Source organism: Mixophyes fleayi, chromosome 9, assembly GCF_038048845.1.
Source record: "Mixophyes fleayi isolate aMixFle1 chromosome 9, aMixFle1.hap1, whole genome shotgun sequence".
NCBI classification, from domain to species: Eukaryota; Metazoa; Chordata; class Amphibia; order Anura; family Limnodynastidae; genus Mixophyes; species Mixophyes fleayi.
The window spans coordinates 133,930,926-133,945,576 of NC_134410.1; the positions used below are offsets into that span (position 1 = coordinate 133,930,926).

Sequence of the window (14,651 nt, forward strand, 5' to 3'; positions counted from 1 at the left end):
CAAGCCCCTGTTCCCACAGAACCGGCATGGTCCGCAGCATTTATAAAGGGTTTGGATAAGCTGAACCAGTTACTTGAATCCCCAAACATCCCGCCTGCTAAAAGAAAGCGGCCTAGATCTGATAATTCCCTTTATGGTACTTTCAGACTCTGAGGGGTTTTCAAAAGAGGAGGGGGAAATTAATTCTGATCCTGACCAGGTTCAACCTTTGGGACAGGAAGAAAACTCTAAAAGCCAATTTATTAATGATTTGGTTTTAGCAGTGAGACAAGCGTTGGACCTCCCAGAACCGGAGGATCCTACTCCCAGAGACAGAAGTCTCTTTAAGAAGGCCAAAAGAAGGGCTTCCCAGTTTTCCCCTTCGGTAGAGATATTGCAGAGGGAGCCTGGAAACAGCCTGATAAAAGGTTCTCTGTTCCCAAAAGATGCTCCTCCCTGTATCCATTGCAGGAGAAAGACGTTGCTCGCTGGGAGAGTATCCCTAAGGTGGATATTCCAGTAGCCCGTTTGGCCAAACACACTTAACTACCAGTCCCAGGTTCAGCAACTCTGCAAGATGCCAATGATCGCAGAGTAGAATCCCAGCTGAATTCTATATTTGTGGCTGCGGGTTCTTCTTTTAGGCCCACATTTGCTTCAGCTTGGGTTGCTAGAGCCATGGAAGCATGGGCAGACCAACTGGCAGAGGCCTTACAGGACTCTGATTTACTTCCCCTGGCCTTTCATTTGAAAGAGGCATCGGGGTACCTTTGAGGCGGCCCAGAACACAGCGTCTATGTCCTCCTCTATTCAGGCTGCATCTATTTCAGCAAGAAGAACGTTATGGCTGAAATCCTGGGAAGGAGATGTGGAATCAAAAAAGTCAGTTGAAACCATTCCCTTTTCAGCAGCAGGTTTGTTCGGCCCGGAATTGGATACTATCATTTCCCAGGCAACAGGGGGCAAAAGCACTTCTTTGCCGGTATTTTCAAGTAGGGGCAGGACTTCTCGTGTCAGCCCTTTAGGGGGACCTCCTTTCCTAGAGGACAGTCCTTTAGAGGTAGACAACCTAATGCTCGAGGCTCCTCTGTCAGGGGCAGATCCTCGTTTGCCAGGCCTCCAACACCCAGGAGAAGCCTGCATCCTGACGACCACTCTACTCTGCCGAAGGTGGCGCCAGTGGGGGGACGTCTGTCTCTGTTTCGGGAACAATGGGCAGCGTCTTCCCAAGACCCTTGGATTCGGGGCATTATATCAAGGGGGTACATGATAGACCTGCTGAGCCCTGTACCAGATTGTTTCTTTGTAACCCCCCTACCCCGAGATCCAACAAGAAGACAGGCAATACAGGCTTGTGTCGCCTCTCTTCTTTCGCAAAGAGTCATCTGCAAGGTCCCAGACAACCAGAAAGGACAAGGGTTTTATTCAAACCTGTTTCTGGTCAAGAAGCCGGACGGGTCCTTTCGGCCCATTCTAAACCTAAAGAGCCTCAATGTGCACTTATGAGTGGACAGATTTCGAATGGAATCCCTGAGGTCGGTAATAAACGGCTTAGTGAAGGATCAGTTTATGGCCTCCATAGACGTAAAGGAATTCCACATTCCCATTTGGAGCGACAATCAGTCTCTCCTAAGATTCACAGTGGGGTCCTCCCACTATCAGTTTCGGGCCCTTCCTTTCGGCCTCTCCACAGCTCCGAGGGTCTTCACGAAGATCATGCTGGTCATGGCGGCGTGTCTTCACTTAAAGGGAGTTCAGGTCGTGCCTTATTTGGACGATCTGCTCATCAAATCCTCCTCAGAGATTTGCTTACGTCAGCACTTATCCCTCACCTTGGCAGTTCTCGAGAGCCATGGATGGCTGAAAACTTAAAGAAGTCCTAGATGGTTCCATGTCAACGCATGGTCTTCCTGGGCCTTATCATGAATACCAGTCGGCAGAAAGTGTTCCTGCCTTCGGAGAAAATCCGTTCAATCCGGACTATAACAACTCAGGTCTTGTCCTCTCCCAATCCCTCAATTAATTTATGCATGCGGCTGCTTGGGAAGATGGTGGCCTCCTTCGAGACGATCCCCTTCGGCCGGGCTCATTCTCGATGCTTCCAGTGGGATCTGTTACAGAAATGGTCAGGATCCCACATACACTTGGATCTCCAGAAGATTTCGCTGTCTTTGGGGGCGAGACAGCCGCTCCAGTGGTGGCTCAATCAGGATGTCTTGTCAGTGGGCAGGTCCTTCGCTCCATGGTCCAGTGTAGTGAACACCATGATGCGAGCCAGAAAGCCAGTTTCAGCTCGCATCCATCACCGGATTTCGCGTGCCTATATCAGGTGGTGCGAAAATAGGACATGTCACACGTCTTCCTTTTGTCTCCCTCGCTTATTGGCTTTCCTTCAGGATGGCCTGGAAGCAGGGCTTTGGTTAGGTTCCCTAAAAGTTCAGGTATCGGCACGTTCAGTCTTTTTTCACCTGAAATTAGCGGATTTGCCAGATATTAGGACTTTCCTTCAGGGAGTCTTGCATATTCAGCCTCCCTATGTTTCACCTACAGCACCATGGAATCTTAACCTGGTACTGGATATGCTTAAAGGGCCTCCTTTTGAGCCATTACTTGTGGCAGATTTGAAGTGGTTGACCTGGAAGGTCCTCTTTCTTTTGGCTATTGCATCTGCACGTAGGGTTTCGGAATTAGGAGCTCTGTCTTGTCGGGAACCATATTTGGTTTTCCACGAGGACAGAGTGGTGTTAAGAACCCTCCCTTCCTTCGTTCCAAAAATAGTTTTGGCTTTTCATCTAAACCAGGAAATTGTAGTTCCGGTCTTTTCATCCACTTCCCAGTCGGATCATCAGTCTATGGAAAAGTTAGATGTGGTTAGGGCTCTCCGCATTTATGTCAAGAGAACTTCTCAGATTAGACGTACTGATTCTCTGTTTGTTCTTTATGATGCTAATAAGAGAGGCTGGCCAGCCTCAAAGCAGTCCATTGCAAGATGGATTACGGAAACCATTAAGCAAGCTTGCATAAAGGCTAACCGTCCGGTGCCAGAGAGACTTACGGCCCATTCCACCAAATTGGTCGTGGGCAGCGAGAAATGGGGCTTCTGCAGACCAGCTTTGCAGGGCAGCCACCTGGTCTTCTGTCAATACATGTACAAAATTTTACCAATTTAATGTATTTGCATCCGCGGATGCAAATTTCGCTCGTAGTGCTCTACGAGCGGGGCTTTCAGAGTAGTCCCACCTTTAGGGGGCTGCTTTAGAACGTCCCCATGGTAAGCAGTGTCCCCCAGACTGGATGAAAGAGAAAAGAGGATTTATGTACTTACGTTAAATCCGTTTCTCTGATTCTGTCTGGGGGACACTGCGATCCCTCCCTTCTGCTTTTCTTCTGTGTGCTCTTGTTTGATTGGCCTTTTTTTCCTTGGGCTTTTTAATTAACTGAACAGGAAGGGGCAGGAGGATTGTAGAGGGGAGGGGTCTGTCAGCAGTTGCTTAAAGTTAACTAGCTAGGTGCCAACTCCCAAGCTCCCCTCCACAACCGATGGTAGGCAGTGTCCCCCAGACGGAATCAGAGAAACGGATTTAACGTAAGTACATAAATCCTCTTTTTTTCTCGTACTAAAACCAAAGGGCTTATTCAGACCAATTCTGACTCTGAAAATGTTTCAACACCCATGTCACAGTGCCCAGGTTCAAGATCGAGTCTTTGAGCTCGGTCATTCACGGCATGGAACAAGGAAAATTCATGGGGATTCTAGACATCAAAAATGCCTATCTTCATGTACCTATCTAGAGGGGTCATCAGTCCCTTTTGAGGTTTGCGGTTCGGTCACAGCACTAACAATTTCAGGCTCTTCCCTTTGGTCTAGCCACAACCCCACGTATCTTCACAGAGATCATGCCGGTCGTGGCTGCTCTGCTACAGTCCAAGAGGGTTACAATCATCTCTTGTCTGGACGATCTTCTTTTAATGACAGAGTCTCCAAAGGTGCTGTAGGTGACACATCCAAGTAGTAATCCAGACTCTACAGCTTCACGGTTGGATTCTCAACTTCAAAAAGTCCAAGTTGCTCCCATCTCAGCAAATGATCTTTTTGAGTATTTTCATTTCACATCCGTCAAAACGGGTGTTCTTACCAACCAAGACAGGATTCTAGCCTTGTAGAACAGGGTAAGATCTTGGTTGGCGACAAGGTAGCCTTCGGTACATTTCGCCATGAGTGTTTTTGGCAACATGGTATCGACTTTCTAGGCGGTCCAGTTTGCTCAGTTTCATGCACGGCAGTCCCAGTTGGATCTTCTGTTGAAATGCAAAAAAATACCATCTGAATCTGGCGGCCCAGGTATTTCACATGTCTCCGCAGACCAGTTACTTGCTTTTTTGGTAGTTACATAAACAGATTCTCGCCAGGGGACGCAATTTATCAATTTAAAATTGGACTTTAATCACAAAAGATGCCAGCCTTCGAGATTAGAGGCCTTCTGTCTTCATGCGCGGTTTCAGTGTTTTTGTACTCAAAAGGAATCCAAGCTTCCAATCAATGTCTTTGAACTGTGAGCAGTCTTCATGCTCTATAAGCGCACAACACTTGCTGCAGGGAAGGCCAGTGAAGATTCAGTCAGACCATGCCACATCCGTGGCATACCTCGATCATCAGAGAGGTACCAAAAGTCCCTTGGCCATGCGGAAATTGTCCCTTCATCCTAAGGTGTTTTGTCAGTTGGTGGGATGGTGGGGTCACCCTAATATCGACATGGTGGCATCTCGGATGAACCACAAGGTTCTCCTCTTCTGCTCCCGTGCAAGAGATCCTATGGCTGTTGCAGTAGACGCCATGTCTGTCCTTGGAGGTATTGCTTAGTGTACGTTTTTCTACCGGTAGCCATGCTTCCAAGGGTGTTAAGAAAGGTAAAGAGAGAGGGTGTTCCAGTTCTTCCGGATTGGCTGCAGAGGGCCTGGTACACCGACGAGCTTGGACTTGGTGGTTGCCGCTACACCCAGATCTATTAACTCAGGATCCTTTTTTGTCATCTACGTTTACAACGTCTAGCTTTAACAGTGTGACTGTAGAAGCTATGATCCTAAGCCCTAAGGTGTTTGCGAACTTGTGGGGCAAACCATGCTTTGTGCTCGGAAACCAGCCTCTGCAAAGATTTCTTATTGAGTCTGGAAAACTTATTGACTGGTGTAAAAAGAAGAGATATCCTACTTCTTCTTTTTGCTTGGCCAGGTTACTTAGGTTCTTGCAGGAGGAGTTGGATGCAGGTTTGCGCCTTAGTTCTTTTTAAGGTCAGGTGTCAGTTTTTTCTGTCTTCTTTCAAAGAAAACTTGCTGTCATTCCTTATGTGGACATTTTCATTCAGGACGTTCTTCATGTACAACCTCCATATGTTCTTCCGGTACCACCATGGGATTTGAATTTGGTGTTGTATGCTTTACGGCATCCGCCTTTTTGAACCTTTGAACACAGTGAAATTCAAATTTCTGTCCTAGAAAACGGTTTTGCCCATTTCTATGGCACGCACAGTTTTCAGAGCTTGCTGCTTTATCTTACAAGTCTCCTCTCCTTGTTTTTCATAAAAACAGGGCAGTTCTTCGAAACAGGACCTCTTTCCTTCCTACGGTTGTGTCTGTTTTTTATCTAAATCAACACATTGTCATTCCGGTCCTGAATGATTTTATGTATTCAGTTTAATGATATTTCTATTGGTTTTATCAATGTTGTCCGAGTCTTCTGAATTTATGTGCAGAGGTCTCAGAAGATGCGCAAGACTGACGATCTTTTGAGTCTCTATCATGCTCACAAGAGGCTGGCTAGCTTCTAAAGTAATTATTACTAGGTGGATTACGGCTGTTATTCGTCAAGCTTATAGTAAGGCTGGGGAGCCTGTCCCAGATAATCTATGCAATCACTCTACAGGGTCTGTAAGTGGTTCCTGGGCGACCCGCTATGGTGCTTCCAGAGAACAGCTGTGTAAGGCGGCCACGTGGTAGTCTGTACACACATTCACTAACTTACAAGTTTAATGTGTTTGCATCCAAGAATGCAAGTTTCAGAAGAAAGGTGTTTCGTGCCATTTCTTCTGAGCGTTCCCTCCCGTAGGACAGCTTTGTGATGTCCCCCAAAGGAAGACAGAGAAAATGGGATTTTTATACTTGCGTAAAATCCATTTCTCTTAGTCCATTGGGGGACACCGGGCGCCCACCCTTAATGCTCTAGTTTCTCCTACAGTTTGACATGTAGTCTTCTTGGTAAGAGAATGTTGTTGGTTGTTAATTTTATTCTCTTTTCCTGTTTCTGTCTCCGCTTTCTGTGGGTTTGGTTAAACATAAACTAAGGCAGGACAGGAGATGGGGTATAGAGGGGGAGGACCTAGGGCTTAGTTAAACCTGTCCTTACTCTATACCCCAATGTCCCCCAATGGAGTAAGAGTAACGGATTTTGCGTAAGCATAAAAATCTCATTATATGTGATATATGGAAACAATGCTGCTAAATATTTATCAATTAATTTTACATATGAAGCTAGTGCAATATTGGTGTGGGTTTTATTTTTTGTTTTTATTTTTCAAGAAAACTTAACATCTTCAAAAATTGTCTTTGTAGGTGAGAGAAATGGTTGAAATTATCACTCGGGAATTCACATTGATGGCTGGATCAGTAGGGGAGGTTAGTATCTTCAATTAAGGCTGTTGCTTAGAGAGTATGATGTGGAATTTTTAAAACCACAATTTATATTCCAAAATAATAAATATATTACTTACTGTATATAGAATGCTGACCATTTCCTCATATATAAAATATTGTTTTCTCTTTCCTGCCATTGGAGGACACTGCGTAAATGGGATATTAGAGGGAAATGGAGCCAGGGCACTTTAAATCTGAAAGTGTTGAGGATAGCTCCTCCCCTACCATGCCCCTCCCATCCGGTGCCATCTTCAGGGTTAGTTAAGTGGCATGTTTTTCTTAGGGCTCTATGCCCTGATTTTGATCTTTTTGGTTGCCTTTACAGGGACGCCTCCCCAGAGAGTGCGTAGTCTGTTGGCTTCCTTCACTCTGTATCCTTGACAAGGGTGTGTAGCCTGTCGGCTTCCCTCACTCCAGATAGTTGGCAGAAATATGTTTCTGTGTATCCCTTTGTCAATGAGAAGCTCTTATTAAAAGAGCACAGCTTAGCCAAGGGACGAGCCGTTGTAGCATATCTCCCATCAAGCGAGACCAGGTCACAGTAAGTACTGAGACTGGTGGGGGAATCGGATGAGTGAGTACGTCCTAGTCAGATGTATGATAGGTAGCAGGAGTGCATGTCTACCCTACGGATGGCTTTGATGGAACTTTCCTCAGCAAAATGTGCCATTTCTCTCTGTCATCGCTGCTGTGCTCCCCCACCAGGTGCAGATAAGTTTATGTCACTCGCCTACTTGTACTGTCAGAGTGTATGGGTATACTGTCAGTGAGAGCCGTTAGTACTGACGGGTCCCGGCGCTGCCTGACAGGCATAGGATGCCAATACCCAAAGCGATGGTGGGCGCCATCTTGCAGGGCCAGTACAAGTTCCTTCCTCAGGAGCAGAAATAAAGGTTATTATGCTGTTATAAAGGCTCAGTTACTACTATTGCATTAAACTAAAGCAACCAAACACTTGCATTCATTGTCTAGCTTGCATTAAGCGGGGAAAGCTAACTGCTGATTGGTTGATGTGGTTCAGTGTAACTTTTGCACCTAAATGCAATGTTAGCAATGATCTCTACTGCCTGATATATAGATACATAACTAAATGTATTACATTTTTATTATTCAGACTAATGATTGGTGGTCAGTAGTAGACAATTTTAGTGATCAATATGCTAACTAGCTAGTATATGGTTTAAGGTTGTGATCTTGCAAAATCAGATGCATTGCTGTACTGTAACCAGGTGGAGCTAGAACGGGCAAAGACCCAGCTAAAATCCATGCTTATGATGAACCTGGAAGCTCGACCAGTGATCTTCGAGGATGTTGGGAGACAAGTGCTAGCTACGGGGGCAAGGAAACTTCCACATGAACTCTGCTCTCTTATCAGTAAGTAATATGGCGGCGGGTAGAGGCCTCTGCTATGTGTCATTTAAAGAACAAGTAAATAGAAAAAAAACAAAAAAAAAATATGTTAAAGAATTACTGATAACTTTCATAAATATATAGTTATAAAACTTTCCATACCGTAATAAAACATGTCTTCTGTTGTATTTACATTTGCCATATTGCAGAATGGAAGATGTTACTGCAAATTCTGTTTGTGAAAGAGTTGTTACTGACAACAACTTATATGCAGATGTTTTAGGAACTGATAAGTTATCTGTAAGGCTGTCAGCGGACACTACAAGAGCCTAAAAAGAGGGCGAAGATCAGAATACATAGTACATACATAACATCAGAGATCTCAGGATATTTAGCAACGATTGTCTTCTTCTCTTTCCTGTATTGTAAACCCCTAATTCTTGCAGGTAATGTGAAGACAAGTGACATAAAGAGAGTGGCCACTAAGATGCTGCGGAGTAAGCCGGCAGTGGCTGCACTGGGAGATTTGACGGAGTTGCCAGAATACGATCAAATTCAGACTGCACTCTCCAGTAAGGACGGACGACTCCCTCGATCATACCGGCTCTTTCGATAGGGTGGTACCATATATGGCAAATTGAACTGTGTAGAGATGTGTTGTGATTTGAAAATACACTGCAAGGCTGCTGTCTGTGCTCTCCCCCGGAGCCGTATAGTCTATGATGCAATAAGTCATTGGATTCAGGAAGATTCCAGAGTTACGCTCAGGAAGAACTGAAATAAAAAGGCCTCAGTCTTTGGGATGGGATTTGTTACTTTTTGTGTGCTGAGCCAGTATTCCACCTATACACTAGGTTGTAGGTCTTTGTGACTGCACTGAGGTATAACGGATTGATAGGCTGTATTCTCATGATTATTGGTTCAGTTCACAGTACGTTCTTCTGTGTTTAGGCAACAAGTAAAACACTGAACTAAGATTTACAAATAGCCTTCACCTTGCATGGTCTCAGAATAAGGACATGAGAGGTGGCCTCACCAGCAGGACAGGTTTTCTGGGTGTCTCAGATAGGTTGGACCAGAGATTATGTCATATGTTAGGACATCCATAAAACATGCCTTGTTAAGAGAGAACCATTGATCTAGCCAAATCCTTATTTAATGTTTTAAAAAGGTAAAGTGTAGTTTTATGAGAACAGGGTCCACTTTAACCATTCATGGAAATAGTCATTATATAATACAGATTTTGCTTGTCCACTGAAGGTTATTTGACCATTGTGCCTAAAGCACGCAACCAATCTAAGATAACAAAGTCCCTTGTATAGGATCCTGTTACTGGTTGAAGGGGGACTTGGTGCTGAGTCACAGGACTGAGAAACTTTCTCTGCCAAATGTAATTCTCAATTTCTCTTCTATCCGTCATCCACAACCTGAATGCTCATTTTCATGTGTCTTAAGTGGTGTATTAATAAAATATTATTTTTATGGACTGTACTTGTGAGAGGTAGAAGTGAAATATCTGTACTGCTTTGTAACCGCACATGTTCAGTGGCAGTCTCCAGTGTAAGAGCAGTTCCTGAGAGAAGAGGACTAGGAAAAACATAATGGAATCCCGATGTCCTCAATCTCTTTCCCATATCACACTTCTCTCACCTATGTATCAAGCATCTCTAATACCATATCATTATCTCGTATAGCACATATCTCTCATACTGAGTCGCCCTCATATTGTGCACATCTCATATAATGCGAATATCTCATAACGTGCCGCCCTCTCGTAATGTGCACATCTCATGTAATGCGAATATCTCATAACGTGCCGCCCTCTCGTAATGTGCACATCTCATGTAATGCGAATATCTCATAACGTGCCGCCCTCTCGTAATGTGCACATCTCATGTAATGCGAATATCTCATAACGTGCCGCCCTCGTAATGTCCACATCTCATGTAATGCGAATATCTCATAACGTGCCGCCCTCTCGTAATGTGCACATCTCATGTAATGCGAATATCTCATAACGTGCCGCCCTCTCGTAATGTGCACATCTCATGTAATGCGAATATCTCATAACGTGCCGCCCTCTCGTAATGTGCACATCTCATGTAATGCGAATATCTCATAACGTGCCGCCCTCTCGTAATGTGCACATCTCTCATATAATGTTTTTGTTTTTTTTTTTAAATACAGACAGTAATTAATCTATAAAAGTGGAATAAACCCAGTTCTGTGGTGTGGGACATGGTTAACCTAATGATTATTGTTATTGACTGCAATGCAATAGGTCTATTGTTAAAAAGCAAATATATAACTAATAATATATTTATTTTCTTGAAATATAGATAGAAATTGAATTAGGAAAGTGAAATAAACGCAATGCTCTCCTGTAATTCCTGTTTGTCATCATGGTTAGGATAAGTATTTAAGACATATATATCTTTTTTTAAAACTACAGATAGTAATTTATCTAGAATAGTTACTCTAATGGTTAGTGGGTATATTTACTAAGCGGCGGCTCCGACAAACCGACCATTTTCAGTGGTTTGCAGTAATTTTGTCTTTAATAAAATTCCCGTTTTAAGAAAATGAAAGGAAACCGCTGAGAATCGGCAGTTTGTTGCCACCTCCGCTTAGTAAATACCGTCTCCCTCATCTCCCCCTCTCACTATGTGTGTGATTCTGGAGTGCACTTTCCTTCGGCCTGGCTACCTCATGGGTGTGGGCGTAAGTGACCACAGGATCTCCGCAAATACGGGTTTTACAGCACTATTTGTAAGTGGTGGTGCAGTGCAATAGTTGTATTAGCAATTTGGGCGCCAGACCATCTCTATATTGCAAAATATAAACTTTTTTTTTTATTAAACTCCAGCACATTCGGTTGCAATAGTAAATTAGATTTATGCAGCTCCCTTTCTTATCCTGCACAGATCTTAACAGTTACATTGATATGTTAATAGGACAGTCACAATAACAATATCAATATGACTTTATGAAAATTCATTGAAAACTTTAATCATCTACCAATTCCAGACGGTTACAGCGTTCAGTGCCATCTTCAGGGTGGAGAATCTTCTAATGCTAACTGTCTATGTTAAATAGAGCTGAAGTCCTCACACAGCACTGCAAAATGTCAGAAGTGCAGCGAAACAAAACCAGTAGCTTGACTGTCAGAATCCAGATGAAAGCGGCATAACCTGCCATAAAGAGATTAAATGAAAATAACATATGCAATTACTTAAAAACATTACAATATATTAAAGCAATAAAGAGGTTCACAAAGGCTATCCATGATCTGTTATTTGTAAAACGTGTTCTATTGCTATCTGGGGGCGCAATGGAAGAAGATGCGTTAAATCTAGTTGATGAATCTTTTTCAGATACATAAACTGATTATACTACAAAATATATATATATATATATAACTATTATCAGGGGAACAGGTACAATCTCCAGGGGAAGATGTGATGAACAGCAGCAGTAACCACACAAGTCCAGAGGTTTCAGGTTAACGGCCACAGCTCGTTTATTCACCAGGTTGCAAACGAAACATAAACAAAATCCTAGCCATCTTGCTACTAGCTAATACATTTTAGCAAGACACTCTTTCAGGTGTTGGACCTTGTGTCCAAACACACATTCAACATGTCACTGCTCACCACAGCAGTGTCTCAGGACCCTCCCCAGGTCTGAGACTCTGATTCCATATTCTAGCTGCCTTTTCACAGGCACCTCACAGGTGCATCTCTTGATCAGTCTGTTTAGAATCTGTCCCATCAGTAGACCCGGACTGGGCCTCATGTATGGAGCTCACCCTTCTTTTTTCTCACAGTAAGGCAACAGTTTACCATGCAGGTGGTTCATGGTTTGAATCCTGGCTAGGACAATAATTACATTTTTATTTTTCATGTAGATAAATGTGTGTGTATATGTACACAGTACATTGGAAGTACATGCAGGTTTTTGGCAAGAGACACCACCATAGGTTTGGCTATAGGGCAATGGTTTACCACTCAAGAGGTTCATGGTTCGAATCCTGGCTGGGACAAGGGGACAAGCTGTTAGGGTTAGGTGTTAGCAGCTTGAGGAACTATCAGCATTTGGTCGTGGATGGATTGGAAAATTATACACACTACATGATCATTAGATGGATTGGTCGTAAAATATCAAACGGTATGACCAATACAATGAGCCGACAATTGACCCTTTGGAACGTCTTTTGACCGTTGTGTCACTATACACACTAGCCCGACTTCCAACCGAATGGACATATGTCGGATGATTTGCCAATTATTGGACAAAAACGCTCCAGTGTGTGTGTAGCCTTACACTGTGCTGGGGGAATTTGGCGTTAAACAGTGTGCATAACCGTTATGATATGTGCTGGATGAGTTTCTCATTTATGTGTCTTTAATCCATTGCAACCGTTAAGCTTATTTTGCACAACGAAAATGTACATAACATTTATTTTTTATGAGATGGTCTGGCCCCCAACATTTAGGCCCTCATACTGCCCTGGAATTAAATAATCACTCTGAAAGTGAGGATAACGGACACAAGTTAAATAGGGGAAATCAATTGGAGATAAAAGAGTCTGCTGCATTAAGGAAATCCATAGCTGGTACTCTTTTGCGACAATCTTGCAGTAATCAGGACAGCACTGCCACCCAGTGGGCGATAAGAGGTAAGACGAGTCACTATCTTTGAAGCTAAACCATAGTCTTGCGCAGTGTAACGCTGACACCTAGTGGACACTCAAGTACTCTACAGTGTCTATACTTTGCAGTTAACTTGCAGAAATCTCTCACAATCTGTAATAACACCTGCTATATTCTTATACGCTACAACATCACCACCTAGTGTCGGTTATTTTGATCTACATAATCAACGCACAGTTGTATCTGTGCTATTTCCAGCAAGCACTTCTTCTACATAATATCTGTCTAGGTGCATTCTGCTGCTTTATTTTCACAAGACTGTTATTGGCTTTAGTTTGCATAGAGCCTTCAATATTCCCCAAGCATTACCGGATACAGCTGTGGGATCCCATAACCCACTGCTCCTCTCCTGGATTTAGCCCCTATGATGTTGTGATGGGTTGACCCAGGGTTAGAGTTAGGGTTAGGGATGTAGGTCAGTATAAAGTTAATACCTACAGCCACACCACCCTGAACAAGCCCAATCTCGTCTGATCTTGAAAGTCAAGCAGGTTCAGGCCTGGTTAGTACTTGGATGGGAGACCACCTTCTAATACCAGGTGCTGTAGGCTTTTATCTCTTGTTCATGCTTCCTACAATGCTGGTGGTGACATGTATAAGAGATGTAGTTCAGTATTAAACCAATACCTTGAGCCCCACCACCCCGAACAAGTCTGACTTTGGAAGGCATGTACGGTTGTGCCTGGTTAGTACTTGAATGGGAGACCACCTGGGAATAGGGGGTTAGGGTTTTTAAGATTTTTTTTTATATATGTATAAGTCTATGTCCGGGGAGGAGCTTAATCAGGAAGAGGAGGGTCTTAATCAGGAAGGGGAGGTCATAATCAGGAAGGGGAGGGTTTAAACAGGAAGTGGAGGGGCCACATGTATAGAGATAGGACCAACACTGCTCTATTGAAAGTACATGTAGGCGTTTGGTAGACAGAAATCTCCACGAGTTTGGCTATAGCACACACAGTAAACCAATGTGTTATCATGCAAGTGGTATAGGGTTTGAATCCCATCTGGGTTGGAATTGTGGACATGTTAGGGTTATTAGCGGGTTTGGGGTTGGGAAAAATGTATTTAATTATGCAGGCAGACAAATGTAACACACATATTTAACCTTTTTGTTTATGTGTATTGAGCGTACAATAAAGTGACACATTGCTATAATTATGCAGGCAGACATAAGCAATACACAGCTAATTACAGAATGAGTGATGTGGGGACACCGCACCACGTGGGACTGGTACAGGCATCAGAAATTAACATACACACGCCCCCAAAGGAGTCGCAGCTCGAGGAACTATCAGCACTTGGTCATGGATCGATTGGAAAATTATACACACTACATGATCGTTAGGTGGATTGGTCGTAAAATATTAAACGGTACGACCAACCAAATGAGCCGACAATTGACACTTTGGAACGTCTTTTGACCGTTGTGTCACTATACACACTAGCCCGACTTCCAACCGAATGGACATATGTCGGATGATTTGCCAATTATTGGACAAAAACGCTCCAGTGTGTGTGTAGCCTTACACTGTGCTGGGGGAATTTGGCGTTAAACAGTGTGCATAACCGTTATGATATGTGCTGGATGAGTTTCTCATTTATGTGTCTTTAATCCATTGCAACGGTTAATCTTATTTTGCACGACAAAAATGTACATAACATATTTATTTTTTATAAGATGTTCTGGCCCCCAACATTTAGGCCCTCATACTGCCCTGGAATTAAATAATCGCTCTGAAAGTGAGGATAAGGGATACAAGTTAAATAGGGGAAATCAATTAGAGATAAAAGACTCTGTTGCATTAAGGAAATCCATTCAAATACATTGTATAAGCAGACATTTACTTTTAGCTGGTACTCTTTTGCGACAATCTTGCAGTAATCAGGACAGCACTGCCACCCAGTGGGCGTAAGAGCTAAGAC

At 43.4% G+C, this 14,651-nt stretch overlaps 1 protein-coding gene and 1 pseudogene across 1 annotated transcript in view; both read left to right on the forward strand.

Moving 5' to 3' along the window:
- The window catches only part of PMPCA (peptidase, mitochondrial processing subunit alpha), a 65,208-nt gene extending 55,701 nt beyond the window's left edge, over positions 1–9,507 (forward strand). Inside the window, exons 11-13 of the mRNA XM_075185846.1 lie at positions 6,586–6,648; positions 7,896–8,040; positions 8,463–9,507. Coding sequence (XP_075041947.1) covers positions 6,586–6,648; positions 7,896–8,040; positions 8,463–8,632 — 378 coding nt within the window. The 3' untranslated portion in view covers positions 8,633–9,507. The remainder of the gene's footprint in view (positions 1–6,585; positions 6,649–7,895; positions 8,041–8,462) is intronic.
- Positions 9,508–13,160: 3,653 nt separating this feature from the next.
- On the forward strand, positions 13,161–13,279 carry LOC142102563 (5S ribosomal RNA; annotated as a pseudogene).
- The last annotated feature ends 1,372 nt before the right edge of the window (positions 13,280–14,651 follow it).